The sequence below is a fragment of the Oryx dammah genome, unplaced genomic scaffold, assembly GCF_014754425.2.
Source record: "Oryx dammah isolate SB20612 unplaced genomic scaffold, SCBI_Odam_1.1 HiC_scaffold_9, whole genome shotgun sequence".
NCBI classification, from domain to species: Eukaryota; Metazoa; Chordata; class Mammalia; order Artiodactyla; family Bovidae; genus Oryx; species Oryx dammah.
In genome coordinates, this window is record NW_024070193.1 from 4,517,890 (window position 1) to 4,532,592 (window position 14,703).

At 46.5% G+C, this 14,703-nt stretch overlaps 1 protein-coding gene across 11 annotated transcripts in view; it reads right to left on the reverse strand.

The window, feature by feature from the left end:
- The window catches only part of TMCC1 (transmembrane and coiled-coil domain family 1), a 155,758-nt gene that overhangs the window by 14,242 nt on the left and 126,813 nt on the right, over positions 1-14,703 (reverse strand). For 6 of the 11 annotated variants that reach the window (XM_040246748.1, XM_040246751.1, XM_040246750.1 and 3 more), the window contains one exon: positions 8,748-9,682. In XM_040246748.1, coding sequence (XP_040102682.1) covers positions 8,748-9,682 — 935 coding nt within the window. Of the gene's footprint in view, positions 1-826; positions 845-8,747; positions 9,683-14,703 lie in introns of all 11 variants that reach the window. The other 5 variants (XM_040246746.1, XM_040246749.1, XM_040246744.1 and 2 more) reach the window with 1 other exon arrangement.

Here is a 14,703-nt window from a genome sequence, read left to right on the forward strand (position 1 = left end):
CTACACGGCTGCATTCTTCACGGCTTCCTGCTTCTGACTCGTTTCTCTAACCCTTCATTTCTTCATCTGTCTCCACGTTCTCAGTCTCACATACTCCGGAATTTTCAGCACTCCTAGTATACCCATGCTGCTTTCCCTATGAAATCACACAGGTGGGTTTACGGGGCAGGCATCTGTCCTCCACGCTGGGCACAAGCCTCTTACTTCTTGCCTCCTCATCGGGAGGCCAGCACAGGTGCACCGACGGCTCCGGCCATCACCCTGGCTCAAGTCCGCCAGGCGACTGAACTAACTGAACCAGCTGGCCTGTTCCAAGCTGTCCTTTAATTGGTAAAAACCCTCCTATCTGCCTTCCTTTCATGGCATGTGCTGTGTATGTGTGTGAGGCAAAGTCTCTTGAATAAATTGTATCAGGTCTTTGCAAACCTCCAGAAAGAGTTGAGTAGAAAGTGTTAATCCTTACCCTGGGTTACCATGCCCTTGCAGAAAATGAAGGCTTTTCAGAAGCTGAACAATTTACTCACAGTTACATGGGAATTAATAGCAACACCCCTCAGGCTGAGTCTTCCTGAATGGGAAAATGTAACTGGTGCTCCCAAAGACAGCGCTTTATTAGCAGGTAGCTAACTAGCCAAGTGGCACTGGCGTAAGCAGAAGAGCTCCGTTTCCCAACAGACAAGACACAGACAGGTTAGGAGCCTTGCTGAGGTGACACGAAGCTGCAGAACTCAGGGGTGAAGCAAAACCCACAAAGGGTCCAGCTGAAACAGCCCCGTTAATTCATCCACTAAGCGTTTGTTTGCCCTCTTCAAGTCATAAGAATTACCTGGAGAATGATGACTTTCTGAAAGAACAGAAAAGTTACAGCTGTTACTGTGAAGTGGAAATCCTATCGCACCCACACAAACAGTTGTGTCTGGGTTACCACAGTAGCAAAGCAGCTCCAGTCTGCAGGGGACATCAGGGAGACCGCCGAGAAAGCCATACACTTTAGAGGTTGGCAAGATGCCCCTGGTGCTGTGCAGTGCCGTCCTCTGGGTTGTCTCAGTACCCTGAAAGAACTCGACTGGCCTGTCATTACTAAAGCATTTTCCCTAATTTTCCCACCTGGGTCAGGGAAGTTCGTCCCTCAGCTCTTTTCACAACCTGCAAATTGAAAAGCACAAACCTGACTAGGCTTAGCCACTTCCACTCAAACCTTTTTTTTCAGTGCTTCCAGCCTGAGAGGCTTACATAAACCACATGTGAAATTACAGTCTGCAAACAGCCTAGCCCAAAGAGCCCAGTAAAAAAACGCTGTGGTATTATGTGCGGTGGTAGAGCGTGTGGGATGGAGGAGTTTAGGGATCAGTCTAACCAATTAATCACTGTCAGCATCGAAATATCAAAAAAGCCAGCAGAGATAAGGAGAACAACAACAAGAGCTACCTGGCCCACTAGGCCTTTTTATGTGACACGTCTGCCTGGGAGACTCATCGAGACACTGCTTAGTAATCCTCACCTCCTTCCTCTCTGGGAGGTGCTTTGAAATGTAACTTAGAAAAGGGAGGCTGAGAAAAAAAATGCCACAACCTTCCCCTGCTGGTGAGGTGCAGGAGGATGCGAATCGCTTGCTTCACGCTTCTCGCTGCTTATATCTGTTCCATCGTTGTCATTTTCATAACTTCCGCCCTGTCCCATACTGTTAGTCAAATGAGAAATCTGAACGATGAAAGGAAGGAAGAAAATGCTGTCGCCAACTTTCCACTCCTCCTATTTTGAATATTAGAAACTCTTTTGCTCCCTTTATTTTTCAGTGTTTACTTCCAGTCTGAATTCTAAAACGGAGAAGCCAGATACCTAGGGAATTCATAAAAAGAACACATCACCATTCTCTCCTTAAATATTAATGCCAAACCAGCAGAGGGTGAAAAAAAGTGAAACTAAACTATGAATCAGCCTTTCACGTGTGATTTTTTAAAATCAAGAACTCCCTGTAAGGGACCTGTAACCCCCTCATACGACACTACTTGAACTCTCTGGACACGAAGGATAGGTGTTCTTGGCCCTACGAGTCCGTGACTTTGACTGGCACATGCTTCTCGTGTGACTTAATGTGGAACACAAAGGAGCATAAGATGAATAATCTTATTTTGAGACTTTTAACTTAAAGGTCCTTCCTAAATCATTACAACTCAAATGCAACGTTGACAGCTAAATATGATTTGAGCTTAACTATCTAGTAAACAGACAGCCTGAACACTGTACGATCTTTTTTGAAAAAAGTAGGTAATATCGTATTTGGGGAGGTGAAATTCTTCTCCACCAACATGCAACTGCTTTGTCTACAAATATTAAAATACATCTAGATTTTTTTTCCCAAAAGGAATTTAGAGCAATTTATTCCAGGCTTTTAACAACAGGATCTGAGTCTAGTCTAGTCTGACCACAAGAATCCATCTGGGTTAAATTCACCAGTGGGGTGCTTCACCCTTAGGCAACCTACTCCCCCTCCCCCAAGCTTATTTATTTTTTTATTTTGAAATTAATTTTTAAAATATTTTTCAAATGTTGGACTTCCCTGGTTGCCCAGTGGTTAAGACTCTGAGCTCTCAGTGGAGGGAGCATGGGTTCGATCCCTGGTTGGGGAACTAAGATCCCACATGCTGTGTGTCCAATAAATGAAATAAAACATTAAAAAAAATTTTTCCCCCCAAATTTTTATTTAACACCAAAAACATTTTGCATTGGGGTACAGCCGAAAATACATCTAGATTTGCTGCACGTTTACAATGCATAAATGAATACTGGTCTTGGAGAGTGAAAATTCCCAAGTGGTCCTGGAAACCTGTCTAATTCATCCACTGGATTAGTCAACACAGTAGTCACCTTCCTAGACCAAAGACAAGCCAGGGCGCTTTGGGGCCGCATTCCTGACAAATGAGAAAGCTGGGTGAGTGCACAGCTGGGAATGTACCACCACTCTTTGGGTGTGGCTCAGGAGTCTGGAGCCATCTCTGAGAGCCTGTGGGGCTTCCCTGATTGGGCAACAGGTCACCAGGACAGGATGGCTGAAGAATCCTGTGGAACAGGTATCGAGAGGAAGGACTAGGTCCCGGCCAACTGACACCAACAGGCAAGCCTGGCAGCAGATGAGTGCACTATCTCCCCAGCGCGTCCTAGAGACCCGAGGCGGTTTCTGTCAGTGCTGGATCTGAATGGGCAGACACGGCGGGGGCTGGAGACAGACGTGCAGTGGGAGCCTGAACGCGCCCCTGGCTGAACTGGGGGAAAGAAAATCAATTTCCCCTCCTTACCTTTTGTTCCCTTACTTATGTCGAGGCCCAAAAAGAGGCTAGGAAAGACTCCACTAGCCTTCAGTTGAAAAGAAAAAAGCACAGTTTCAGTCCCGTCAACAACAACCAGTCCCCCCAGCTTTCCAGAAAGGCAGTGAATTATCTTAAAAGACGAAAAGCAGCAGATGCCTCAAGCACAGAGGGAATAAATAAAGGCTACAGGGGGAGACAGTGACGACAGCTTTCTGATATCCTGGCGCTGCTCACACCATCCTGGCTGCCCCCACAGACACTGCCTCATTTAGTAATCTCCACAACCCTGCACCATAGACATCGTTTTTATGGAGGAAACTGAGCTTAGGTGAGCCACACCGGCTCACAGCACTCACCAGCGTCAGAACTGGCGAGCAAACTCAGGCCTGCCCAACCTCTCTTAACGAACAAAGTGGCCACTGTATTTGCTCGCGCTCCCGTCTGTCCGCCCTTCTCCCCTCCCACCTCAGCACCTCTCCAGGGCTAACCTGGGAGGAGCTCACCTGCGTGAAAAGTCTCTCAGGTGGAAGATCTTACCCTCCGAATGAAGAGTCTCTCTCTGAGGTGCACCTCTCAATTGGGCTTTTTTCCCTCTTATAAATGAAGAACCAATTTGAGCCAATATTTTCAGTTTCTATTTCAAGCTTACGGCCAAACCTGGTCTGTATACCCTCTGCAGACTCTCAGATTGACTGACAGTTGACAGCCGGGTTTAACCCAAGAATACGGGGCTACCATAGCTGTATCTGACCATATCTCTGTCTTATGCCCAGTGATAGTAAAACAAATGAACACTTACCAACCGCTTCTCTAGTTAGAACTCCAGTGGCCGGTGCCTACCTGGGTGGGCCTCACCTCTGACTGCTCTGCAGCTGTGACAGCTGCTCATGGGGACGGGCTCCTTCTGTATTTTTGCTCTTATGACTCAGTGCAATTTAAAATATCCCTGGGCTTAATACAAACAGTCTCAGAAGCCGATTTCCAAAGAACAGCAATCCCCTTAAAATAGAAGCTTTCAAATGGCACTACTACTTATCAACACCAGGAGGGTTTTTTGCCTGCCTGATACAACACTGCTTCATGCAGGCAGTAGCTGAGCAAAATTCCAGGTCGGATTCCCTATGGGAAAAACGACAACATGAACCTGTAAGACCACTGATGGACTCTTTTCCTAGTTCTCTCCTGGTTTCAGTGCACTTTGCCATAGCGGAACTTCCTACAGTAGCTCAGCACGGTACATTCAGTTTGGGAACGGGGCTAAAACTCCAGCTTTTAGCAGCCAATTAAATATATGTTAAACCATTTTACTGTGTGACCTGGCAGAAGTCACTTTATCTTTCTGGGTCTCAGCGGACTCATTTCTGGAATGAGATTACACTAGATATCCAAGAGCCCCCTGTATCTCTGAAGTATGAAAGTGAACCCAGTTGCCACAAACCAATCTGTAATAATACTCTAATGGGATGAAGAGATTAGATGGATGAAGAGAATCTGATGTCAGCACAGATTCCATCACTTAAAAAAAAACAAACACAGCTATATATCTTGTTTCCTGCCTCCTCAGATATAAGATCCCACTCATACCTGAGAATCCAAAGCAAAGCTCGAAGACTAAACACCTAGTTAGGGGCCCAAGGTTGAGGCAGAGTTCAGATCCAAGCTCTGCAACACTGACTGCCTGGGCTAAGTGCGTGTGGGCGCTGAAGACACACTCTTCACTCGTGGCACAATCATGTGGGTGAAAAGAGGTTTCTGAGTAATTCTGATGATTCCAAAGAAGATGGTCTTGGGAAAAGCTCTTTTCCCTGGTGCAACTCACTGGCGTAGAGACCAATGGGAAGCACTCACCAATGAAGTGACTGATGGTACTGAGAAGGGACTCTGAAAAGGGGGAAATCAGGATGGGGTAGTGGAGGTTTACTTAAGTAGGGGTCCCTTATTATTCACCTAAAGTGCTATACAAGCTTGAGCATTCACAGAATTTTATAGAATATGTTAAAAATAGAGAGAACTTTTACAGAAATAGACACTCCTCAAAAAGGCCCTAAAGCTCTTGCTATTACAGTCAATGCTTCTTAGAGCTAGACTCTAGGTTAGTCTGTCAATCAGAGAGATTTCAGGGTTGACTTTGGGAAAATACTTGTCCTGGGATGAAGAGACTCCAGGCTTTGGGATCACATTAAACTGGGTGTGATTCCTGGCTTTACCATTTAGAGTAATCTTTGGCAAAACTTAAAACCTCACTGGGTTTCAATTTTCTCATCTGTACACTTGGGTTTAGGGCTTCCCGGGTGGCTCAGTGGTAAAGAATTCACCTGCCAATACAAGAGGTGTGGGTTCGATCCCTGGGTCGGGAAGATCCCTTGGAGAAGGACATGGCAACGTGCTTCAGTACTCTTGCCTGGAAAATCCCATGGACAGAGGAGCCTGGCGGGCTACAGGCAGCGCAGTCGCAAAGAGTCGGACACGACTGAGAGACTGAGCGCACAAAACCGCGTGCAGTGTGCCTACAGGTCCACCGTGAGGGTCAGCAAACACGCAGGAAACATCCAGCGCAGCGGGCATCCTGGGGGTTTACTGATGCCGCAGAGGCCGAGTCCTCCTCTTCTTCCTTCACCACTGTGCCTGGCCTCCCTCCTGTCAACTCAGATGTTAGTAAAACAAACTAAGGCAGTGAAAATACGCAGAAACCCATCTAGAGCAGCCATGGACACATTAATGGGTTTCCTGGTGACAGAAGAGTCTCATAAGTCCAAGCCCTTCCAGGCCTGGAACAGAGCAGAAACAGAAATCTGCAGAGAGAGGCTGCTGCAGGCAGCTCACTCAGAGCGTGGAGAAGGTGTGGAAAGGACAGAGAACAAACTGCCCGGGACCATTTACTGCAGAAGCATGTACGCGCCTACCTGCACTGGGCTGAGAGTATCCCTCTAGGCTAGAACACTACTGTTGTCAGCTATTTCCACTCACGTCAGGTTCAATGTACTACTCTGTTAAAAGAAGGGAGAGAAATACTGCAAAAATGCTTAAAATGTGAAAAGTTGTGGTGCCTTAAAGAATACACTACAATCTGTGGCGGAAATCTCATTTATGTAAAACAGTCCAAAGACCAACAAAATTAGATAAATATATTTGCCGTGTAAAGACATATGGAATAGAGGAGAATTCCCTTATTGCTCTATACATGGAAATACTGCTGCAACGAAATAACTGAGTAAAACGGTTGTTGACTTTTCCAATGCTTTTCTTGGGGGGAAAAAAAAAAGATTCCGTCTCAAGCTGAAGTGATGCGACAGATAGGTCTTCCTCCTGCCCCTTCAGTTTTTGAAAATGCACAAGTTCCTTTTATTCTCTCTTCATTCCAGAAAACTAGGCATTCACTTACCAGAATCCAAAATGCAATGAAAGGAGTGCATTTCTCCTCACGTCGCAAGTGGCTTGGATGTGATTCTTTTAATGAGGTACTAATGAGGAGCTAAAAGTTCTGTCCTGTCTGTGAATTATTTTAAATGGACACAGAGGTGGCCTTGGGAGACTTGTTTTTCAACTCCCCGATTTTCTCACACTGGCCTACACTGGACTTGAAGGCGTAACAAACTCTATATGAATTTTAAGCTCTGGAAGAATTTAAAAACTGGAATGTTTTGCTGTCCTTTCAAAATAAAGAGGTCAAAGCAGGCAGTTGTTTTTCTGAGCAACTGACCATGGAACGCCCAGGTCTCCATGTTCAGGGCAATGTATTTTAATAGCAGCAGTAGCAGCTGCTACCTAACATCAATCAAGCACTACGGGGCCAGGCACTGAGCTACGTGCTGTGCATAATTTCATTTAAATGGCACAATCATCCTATGAAGGACTATTATTATTTCTATGCTAGAGACGAGGAAATCAAGACTTAGAGAGGTTAAAAATCTTGTCCAGTTTTCAAGATTAGAAAGTGGCAGGACTAGAATTTGAACCTGGGAGTTAGGTGTTTTTAGAATCTGAATATGCGTCAGATTGCCCACTGCTTTAGATACTGTTTTCTAAGTATACTCTGTGTGTGTGCTCAGTTGTGTCAGACTCTTTGCAACCTCATGAACTGTATGTAGCCGGCCAGGTTCCTCTGTCCATGGAATTTTCCAAGCAGGAGTACTGGGGTAGGTTGCCATTTCCCTCTTCATCTAAGTATATTAAAGAATATATAAAACAATGAGATAAGAACAATCATTCACTTGCTTGTAGAACTTCATTTCTCTCTCCCACACTTCTCTTTTCTTCTCCCTTCAAGTCTTAAGTCAGAATTGAAGGACAGAAGAGTAAAGATTAGAGGTAGGACTGAGTGACATTTTTATCACCTGAAAAGAGCTTGCTGCTGTAACTCCTCTCAGAACTAACTGATAGACGTGAACAATTAATCTCAGGCCCTGAAATTACCTCATAAAAGCAAACGTGAAAAAAAAATCATTTTCATTATTTTTTTTTTCCCCAAGAGGTAAAGGGACCGTAAGAAACTGTTCAATCCTTGTCACTACAGTAAAAGTACTGAGACTCTAGATGCTAAGTGGGACAGGACCAGACACAGGCCTTTCAGGGCTTAACCTGTGGCTGTGAGCAGGATGTGTGGCTCCTGTAATACGGGCCCTTACATCCGTCTCAGAGAGGTGGCCTGGCTCTGGCAGACAACACCAGCCACATGCGATGGGAACAAGAGGCAAAGACACAGATGTGGAGAATGGTTAAGAGTGGTCTAATATGAATACAGTGTACGCTGTGAAACACAAAAGAGAGGCCGGCTCCTACCCTTAGCACAGATTATGACTCCAAGCACTCAGTCCTTGGAGAATTTCCTAATTGCGTAGAACCATGTCATGTTTAAGTCCACTCTCATTCAAAGAGCTGGCAATCCATGACAATCCATAACACACAGGCTTATCTAGATTTACTTCCAGTCTAAATCTTTCTGTATCAACTGCCCAGATAAGTGTGTTTAAAGGCAAATATCTGCAAGGTTCAGTACATTTGGCTGGGCTCCATCTTTAATTTCTACAGAGTTCAGAGGGTTACGTATCTTTTCAGTTTCATGTAGTAGAGCTATGGGCTGCAATGGTTTGTGGTGCTGGAATTATAAGTAAGTAGGTGGAAAGCCTTGGCTCCATTTGGAAGTTGAAGATGGGAGGGCTACAGTGACTGGTGTGAGATCTTGGGAGTCATTTAACTCTTCTGGCCTCTCTTTTGCTCTCTCTGAGAAGAACTCATGCCAACATCACACAACATATCTAAAGTGCTGTGGATTCTCCAGAGAAAGACTCTACACAGACCTTTTAAAGCTGTGTCTTCACAGACCCAGAGAACAGACCGTGTGGGCACGCGATGAGAGGAAGAGGGTGGGGCGAACTGAGAGAGGAGCGTGTGAACACAGACACTGTCATACATCTAGGACTTAAATCCCGTGTCACTTACCTATATCGCTCCTCCTGTAAGGCCTGCATTATTAGCGAATAGTCCCTCTGATAATGTTCCTTGAGGGTCTCAAAGGATTCCTCGAGTCGGGCCTGGGTTTCCCGGATCTCCTGGACCTCGTGCAGCAGTGCATCAAACCCTGAGCTCTGCATGTCCAGGGTGTTGGTTCTGGAGCTGGACGCTCCTACAGCGAGGCCGCCAGCGGTGCTGTTGGCGCCCACTGAGCCCGAGGTGGCGCTGGAACAGTCCTCCTCGCTCCCATACTTGGGGCTGGACTGAAAGGTGGAAATGGCCCCCAAGGCCTTCCCTGCCTCGTCCACCTGCCCTTCCTCTAAAGAGTCCTTCAGGTTGGGGATGTTGTCGGCGCTGCCAAACTTATTCCGAATTAGAGACGCAATCTCTCTGGGCTTGGAGACCACAGCCCCAGCGGCCGAGTGGGTGGCCTGGGAGAAGCTGGACAGCCCCCCCTTGACGCTGTCCACCACGCCCTCACTGAAGCCAGTCACCTTTGCGCCCACGTCCTTCAGCCCCTGGTGCATGTCCCTGAAGACGTCCTTTGGCTGCCGGGGGATCCCATTCTGCTCTACCTCCCGGAGCTTCCGGTGGTAGTGCTCGAGCTTCTTCTGCAGCTGCTGGATGGTCTGGGCGGACTTCTGGTTCTTCTTCTCAAAGACCTGCTTGATGCGGGCGGCCTGCTGCTTGTCTGCACTGTTGGCCAGCTTCAGGTACTCGGCCACGTTGTCGTCCCGGGCCGTCTGTGCAATCTTGATTTGTTCCGTGAGCTTCAGGATCTTCTGCTGCAGGTGGGCAATAGCAGCCTTTGTGCGCTGAGGGTCTGGGGTTCCATCCACCGAGTCTGTGTGCAGGCTGCCATCTGTGCTGGAGGCCACCGCACTGGAGGTCTGGGCAAGGCTGCTCACTTCCAACCGCTCGATCTGGTGTGAAAGCAAGAGGGGGAGGTTAGAAGGAGCCCAGGAGGACTCGCTCTCCACCATCGATGGGCCCCAATGTATTGAAAAAGTTCACCTACTCAGCACAGAGCATTGTTCTAACTGTTTAAGTCACTCAGTCCTATCTGACTCTTTGCGATCCCATGGACTGGAGCCCACCAGGCTCCTCTGTCCATGGGATTCTCCAGGCAAGAATCCTGGAGCAGGTTGCCATTTCCTCCTCCGGGGGATCTTCCCCACCCAGGGATCGAACCCACATCTCCTGCATTGGCAGGTGGATTCTTTACCACTGAGCCACCGGGGACGCCCACTCAGCACAGAGTGCTGACCCAATTCCTCCTGTCCTGTACCAGCCCCCTCGCTCTCTTGGATACTGTCCCCAAACAAGCACACTTTGCTTTAAGCAAACCAGATATATGAGAAAAGACTTGCAGAGGCTGGAATCTGTGCAAAAGGTATTCATTTTCTGCTAGAGGATTTCTTACAGTACTGCTTTACATAATAAAGCTTTCCTAATGAGTTTAAAGCATGAATTAATTCACACTCAGCACACATACTTGTGTTTAGAAGTTTATCTATGTACAACATAGTACATCTGCATTTCAATTTAATCATATGAAAACTGTCTCCGTATTCAGACACCACTGTATTCCTATTCTTGCTTTCAGATTCCAGTCATCTGAAAATGTTGGTGAGAAAGGTAACTTAAGTGGCTACAAATAAAAATCCAATTGTTATCACGTGTCTTTTAAATCAAACCACATCAAGGGGTACAGAATCATTTTGTCTGTTCCAACAGGGACACTAAATTGGAAGCTGGTGGCATGTGAAGGGGAGACGGGAAGGTCCTGCTGAGAGTGGCAACCATGAACATGGTACGGGCTTGAGAGCTAAAAGCCCAGATCACAAGTAGCTGTGATGAGCTTGGGCAAGGTAACAGGAACTGTCTGGGACAGAGATAGAAGAGGTAAGTAAGTAAACAAGTCAGGGACTAAGTTCAGGTCTTGTGTAAAGCTTGAATTTTGTGCGTTCTGTCTACTCAATGATTTTTATTAGGCAAGGGACATCAAAACACATACAATGACTATCTTCCTGTGTGTGTGTGCAACCATTCAAGGGAGCCAAAGAAGAAGATAGATTGTTCAGATTTGAAAACTTCAACTATCATACTTCAAAACCATCAGGCCAAAGCTAAGGGAAGGTTGAGTTTCTTTAATTCAGGAGAAAAAAGCCCTTCAAGAAGGTGCACCTGGATGTGGCTTGTGGTGATGAATTAGGGCAGGGCCCAGGCAGAAAGATCATGAGATGGTTGGATGGCATCACCGACTCAATGGACACGAGTTTGAGCAAGCTCCAGGAGATAGTGAAGGACAAGAAGGCCTGTGTGCTGCAGTCCACGGAGTCACAAAGAGTCGGACACAACTGAACAATGACAGCCATGCAAAAAGGCTTTAGACACTGCTCTCTATTGAGCAGTAACAGTAAGAAATAATGAAATAACCACTGTGGGGTAAAAAATTCCCACCAGGAGTGACGATGTACAAGTTCACCACCCTGGAGAAAGAGGGGCACATTCTTTCCCTTGTTTCCCATCCCTAATCTCGTTTACCAGTAAACAAGATGGTAGCAAGAACTATATATAGGTTACTCTCATATTCGCAAAGGCCAAATCAATAATTCTGTAATGACAGTAATACACCAAATCGGAAACAGCCATGAAGTGCTGACCATTACCTTGTCAGTCTAGAGACGCATTCTCCCCTTCCCATCTTGGCTGTACCTCCTCAGTGTGCTGTCTGAGCATGGACCATGCTGATCTCTAAGACACATGCAGTTCGCAATTGGGTTCAGTGTATTACTACTGATACGAATAGCAAACAGTAATATTTTCCTTCCACATGAACCTGAGTGAACTACTGAATGCTGAAATAAAAGCAAAAGATAATCTATAACTGGAACGAGTAACAAAAATGACATTATGCTCCACTAACGAAACGAAGATGCAAAAAAGAGTCAGGGAGGAACACGACAACCGTGTCGGGTCCCTCCTCCATCTACCCTGCTCCTCTCAAGGTGCCTGCTGATCAGCGTGAAGGGCCAGGGGGAAGGCAGCAGAGGTGAAGAGGAGCCAGAGTTCCAGCTAAGTGAGCTGCCCAGAGTTTCAACAGAAGCTCCTGGAAACCCACTCTGTTCAGGGCCTCAGGGCCACTCTCTCAGGCTGCACAGAGCTCCCACAGCGTGAGTTTCTCTCTGAATGGGATTTCAGATCCCGTAACTACCGGACATATAATTACACGAGCCTGACTGTGCTTATGCTTGACGGCTCCCTATCTACCACAGTGCAACAGGAAGGCAAACACGAAACTCCTCTAGGCTGAGGACCACAAGCTTATGCACGGTCTAGTTTTCTTAGGCTCTTTCTTATCTGAATATCAACTGCTATGCATCCTGTTGTCTGGGGAAGTGTCGACATGGAAATCAAGTGTCTCTGTTACTCTGGGAGGACACACGTGGATCACACTGCTCCAAAGATACTGTTGGGACGAGAATCGGGGCGTCTTAAATGTATTCATTATTTACTTATTGAAATATATCTAATTTACAATGGTGTGTTCACTTCTGCTGTAGAGCAAAGTGACTCAGTTATACACACATATATACCTTGTCTTCCATTATGGTTTATCATAGAATACTGAATATCGTTCCCTGTGAGATAGAACAGGACCTTGCTCTCAGAATCAAGGTTTGATTCCATCGCTAAAATTGTAAAAACCTATATAAAGGTTCAACATAATTATTTACAAACGATCACAGTTTAGATGTGATGTTACTTCCCTGCACAGCAACTGAAGAGATAACCCAGAGTCTCTCTACTCTGACTTCTCTATCTGGGCTGTCTGGAGCCCCACTACGTCCTTCCCGTGCCTGATTCCCACTTAGCATCAGCAATATGCCTGCGAGAATACAGCTGACAGAGTCCACTGTCCTCAGCCTTGAGAAAGAAGACTAACCCTCAGTTTCAACACAAGGGTAGTTTACATTTGAAACCATGAATCCCTGGGTTACCCAGTAACTCCTCCCAATTTTGGCAAGCACTATTCTTAAAAAGGAAGAAGAGCAAGAGAAATTGGGAGAAGAGGGGAGGGGGCAGAAAGAAAAAGGAAGAAAGAGAAAGATACATTGAACTGCAGAGTTACAGGACAGGGATGAGAATGCTCTCTTGGTATCGACAGTGCTGTGAACCAAGTCCTTGGTGGCCTGAATACTTAGCACTGGAAGGGCTGACTCAGCCATGAGTTGTAAATGTACCAGCTGCAAAGTTTGCTTTCCCAAAAGTCTTTGCTAGCGTACAAGGCTCTCCACATCTAACAACATAAAATTTCATTCCTACTTCACTCCAGACAAACAACTAAATTGCCAATAGGAAAAGAATGTTTTAAACCTTTTTAGAAGGCAGTAGTGGAAAATAGGAGGTTTTCTTAAACGGGAAAAGGCACAGATCAGAAAAACAAGACTATTAAATCTGGCTACAGTTCCTATAGCAGGGAAGCACAGATTCTGGCATAAACTGCTTGGGTTCAAAACTGGCTTTGCTACTTACTAGCCATGTGACACTGGGCAAGTTGTTCAACCTCTGTGTTCGTTTCATCAACTGTACAATAGGGATAGTACTAGCGCACACAAAATCACCCCAAAAACAGCTTGAAAAAGCATTGATATACAAGTAATACTCGTGACAATGATCCTGATCACCTGTGAACTTGGCGCTACAAGTCTAGTTTGTCTCAAACAGCCCTTTTCTGTTGAGAACCACTTAAGACCCCACTCTCTTTTCTACCACCAGCACTTTTCAGGTCTATCTTCATGAAGAACGAAGTTTTACAATCGTCTCGTGGGTGACACTGTGTATGTGCAATTCACTGAAACGTGAACTCTGGTGGGGTCTGCTCACTAGCTCTGGAGCTACTGATCCCACCATGCGCCTCAGCAGAATCGTGACCCCCCCTGCCACCGCCCGCCGAAAAAACAGCTAACCACAACTGTATCATGGGTCACTTGGGAATAACAGAAACTTTCCATTTGAACCTATGTGTGCTAAGGGCACAACTGGAATGCAGCTCTCCAGCCAGGGCGCACAGCTTCACACGTCCAGTCTTCTGCCTTCAAGGGCACAACCTCCTTTCCTTTCCTGGCTGAGGGAAACCCAGTCCAGGCAGAGCCTCTTCCGGGAATCTCTCCTGACAGCCTCTGCTCCCAGTTGGATTCACGTGTGCAGTCGCTCAGTCGTGTCCAACTCTTTGCAGCCCCATGGACTGTAGCCCGTCAGGCCCCTCTGTCCATGGGGATTCTCCAGGCAAGAATACTCGAATGGGCTGCCATTTCTCCCCCTAGGGCATCTTCCCACCCAGGGACTGAACTCGGGTCTCCTGCGCTGCAGACAGATTCTTTACGGTTGGAGCCAGTCGCGGCTCTTCCTCTCTATTCCCACACATCTGCACTGAGCCCCTGTGTCGATCACATTATGCTGATACGACTGTCTGAGTGGGCTGCTGCTACTGACCGTTCCTGTGGGGTAGGGGTCATCACTCATCTCTGTGCCCTGAGAAGGTATCGCAATGCCTTGAACAAAGAAAATATCCAGTAAGGGTTCAATATAAATGCTTGCTAGCGTGTCCTTCAAAGGACCCTCTTAGAGCTCATACACCATGCGGTGACTGAGCCTATGTGACTATGAATGGAACAAAGGTCAGCATGTTTGTAAGAAAAACAGCTTCCAACAGATGATACACATTCCTCCAAGGCTGCTGACGAAAAGCTACTGCCTGAGTCGAATATGCGTTGAGATGATTAACATCCCCTCTGGCCCACCCTGCTCTGGCCCCATTGCAAAGAATCCATTATGGAATCCAAGGCTGCTGCTTAGAGCGCCCCGTCACAGGAGAACTGCTTTCCTGCTTGTGTGAAATACAGCACTGAGGATGAGCACTGCCAGCAGTACTTCAGGC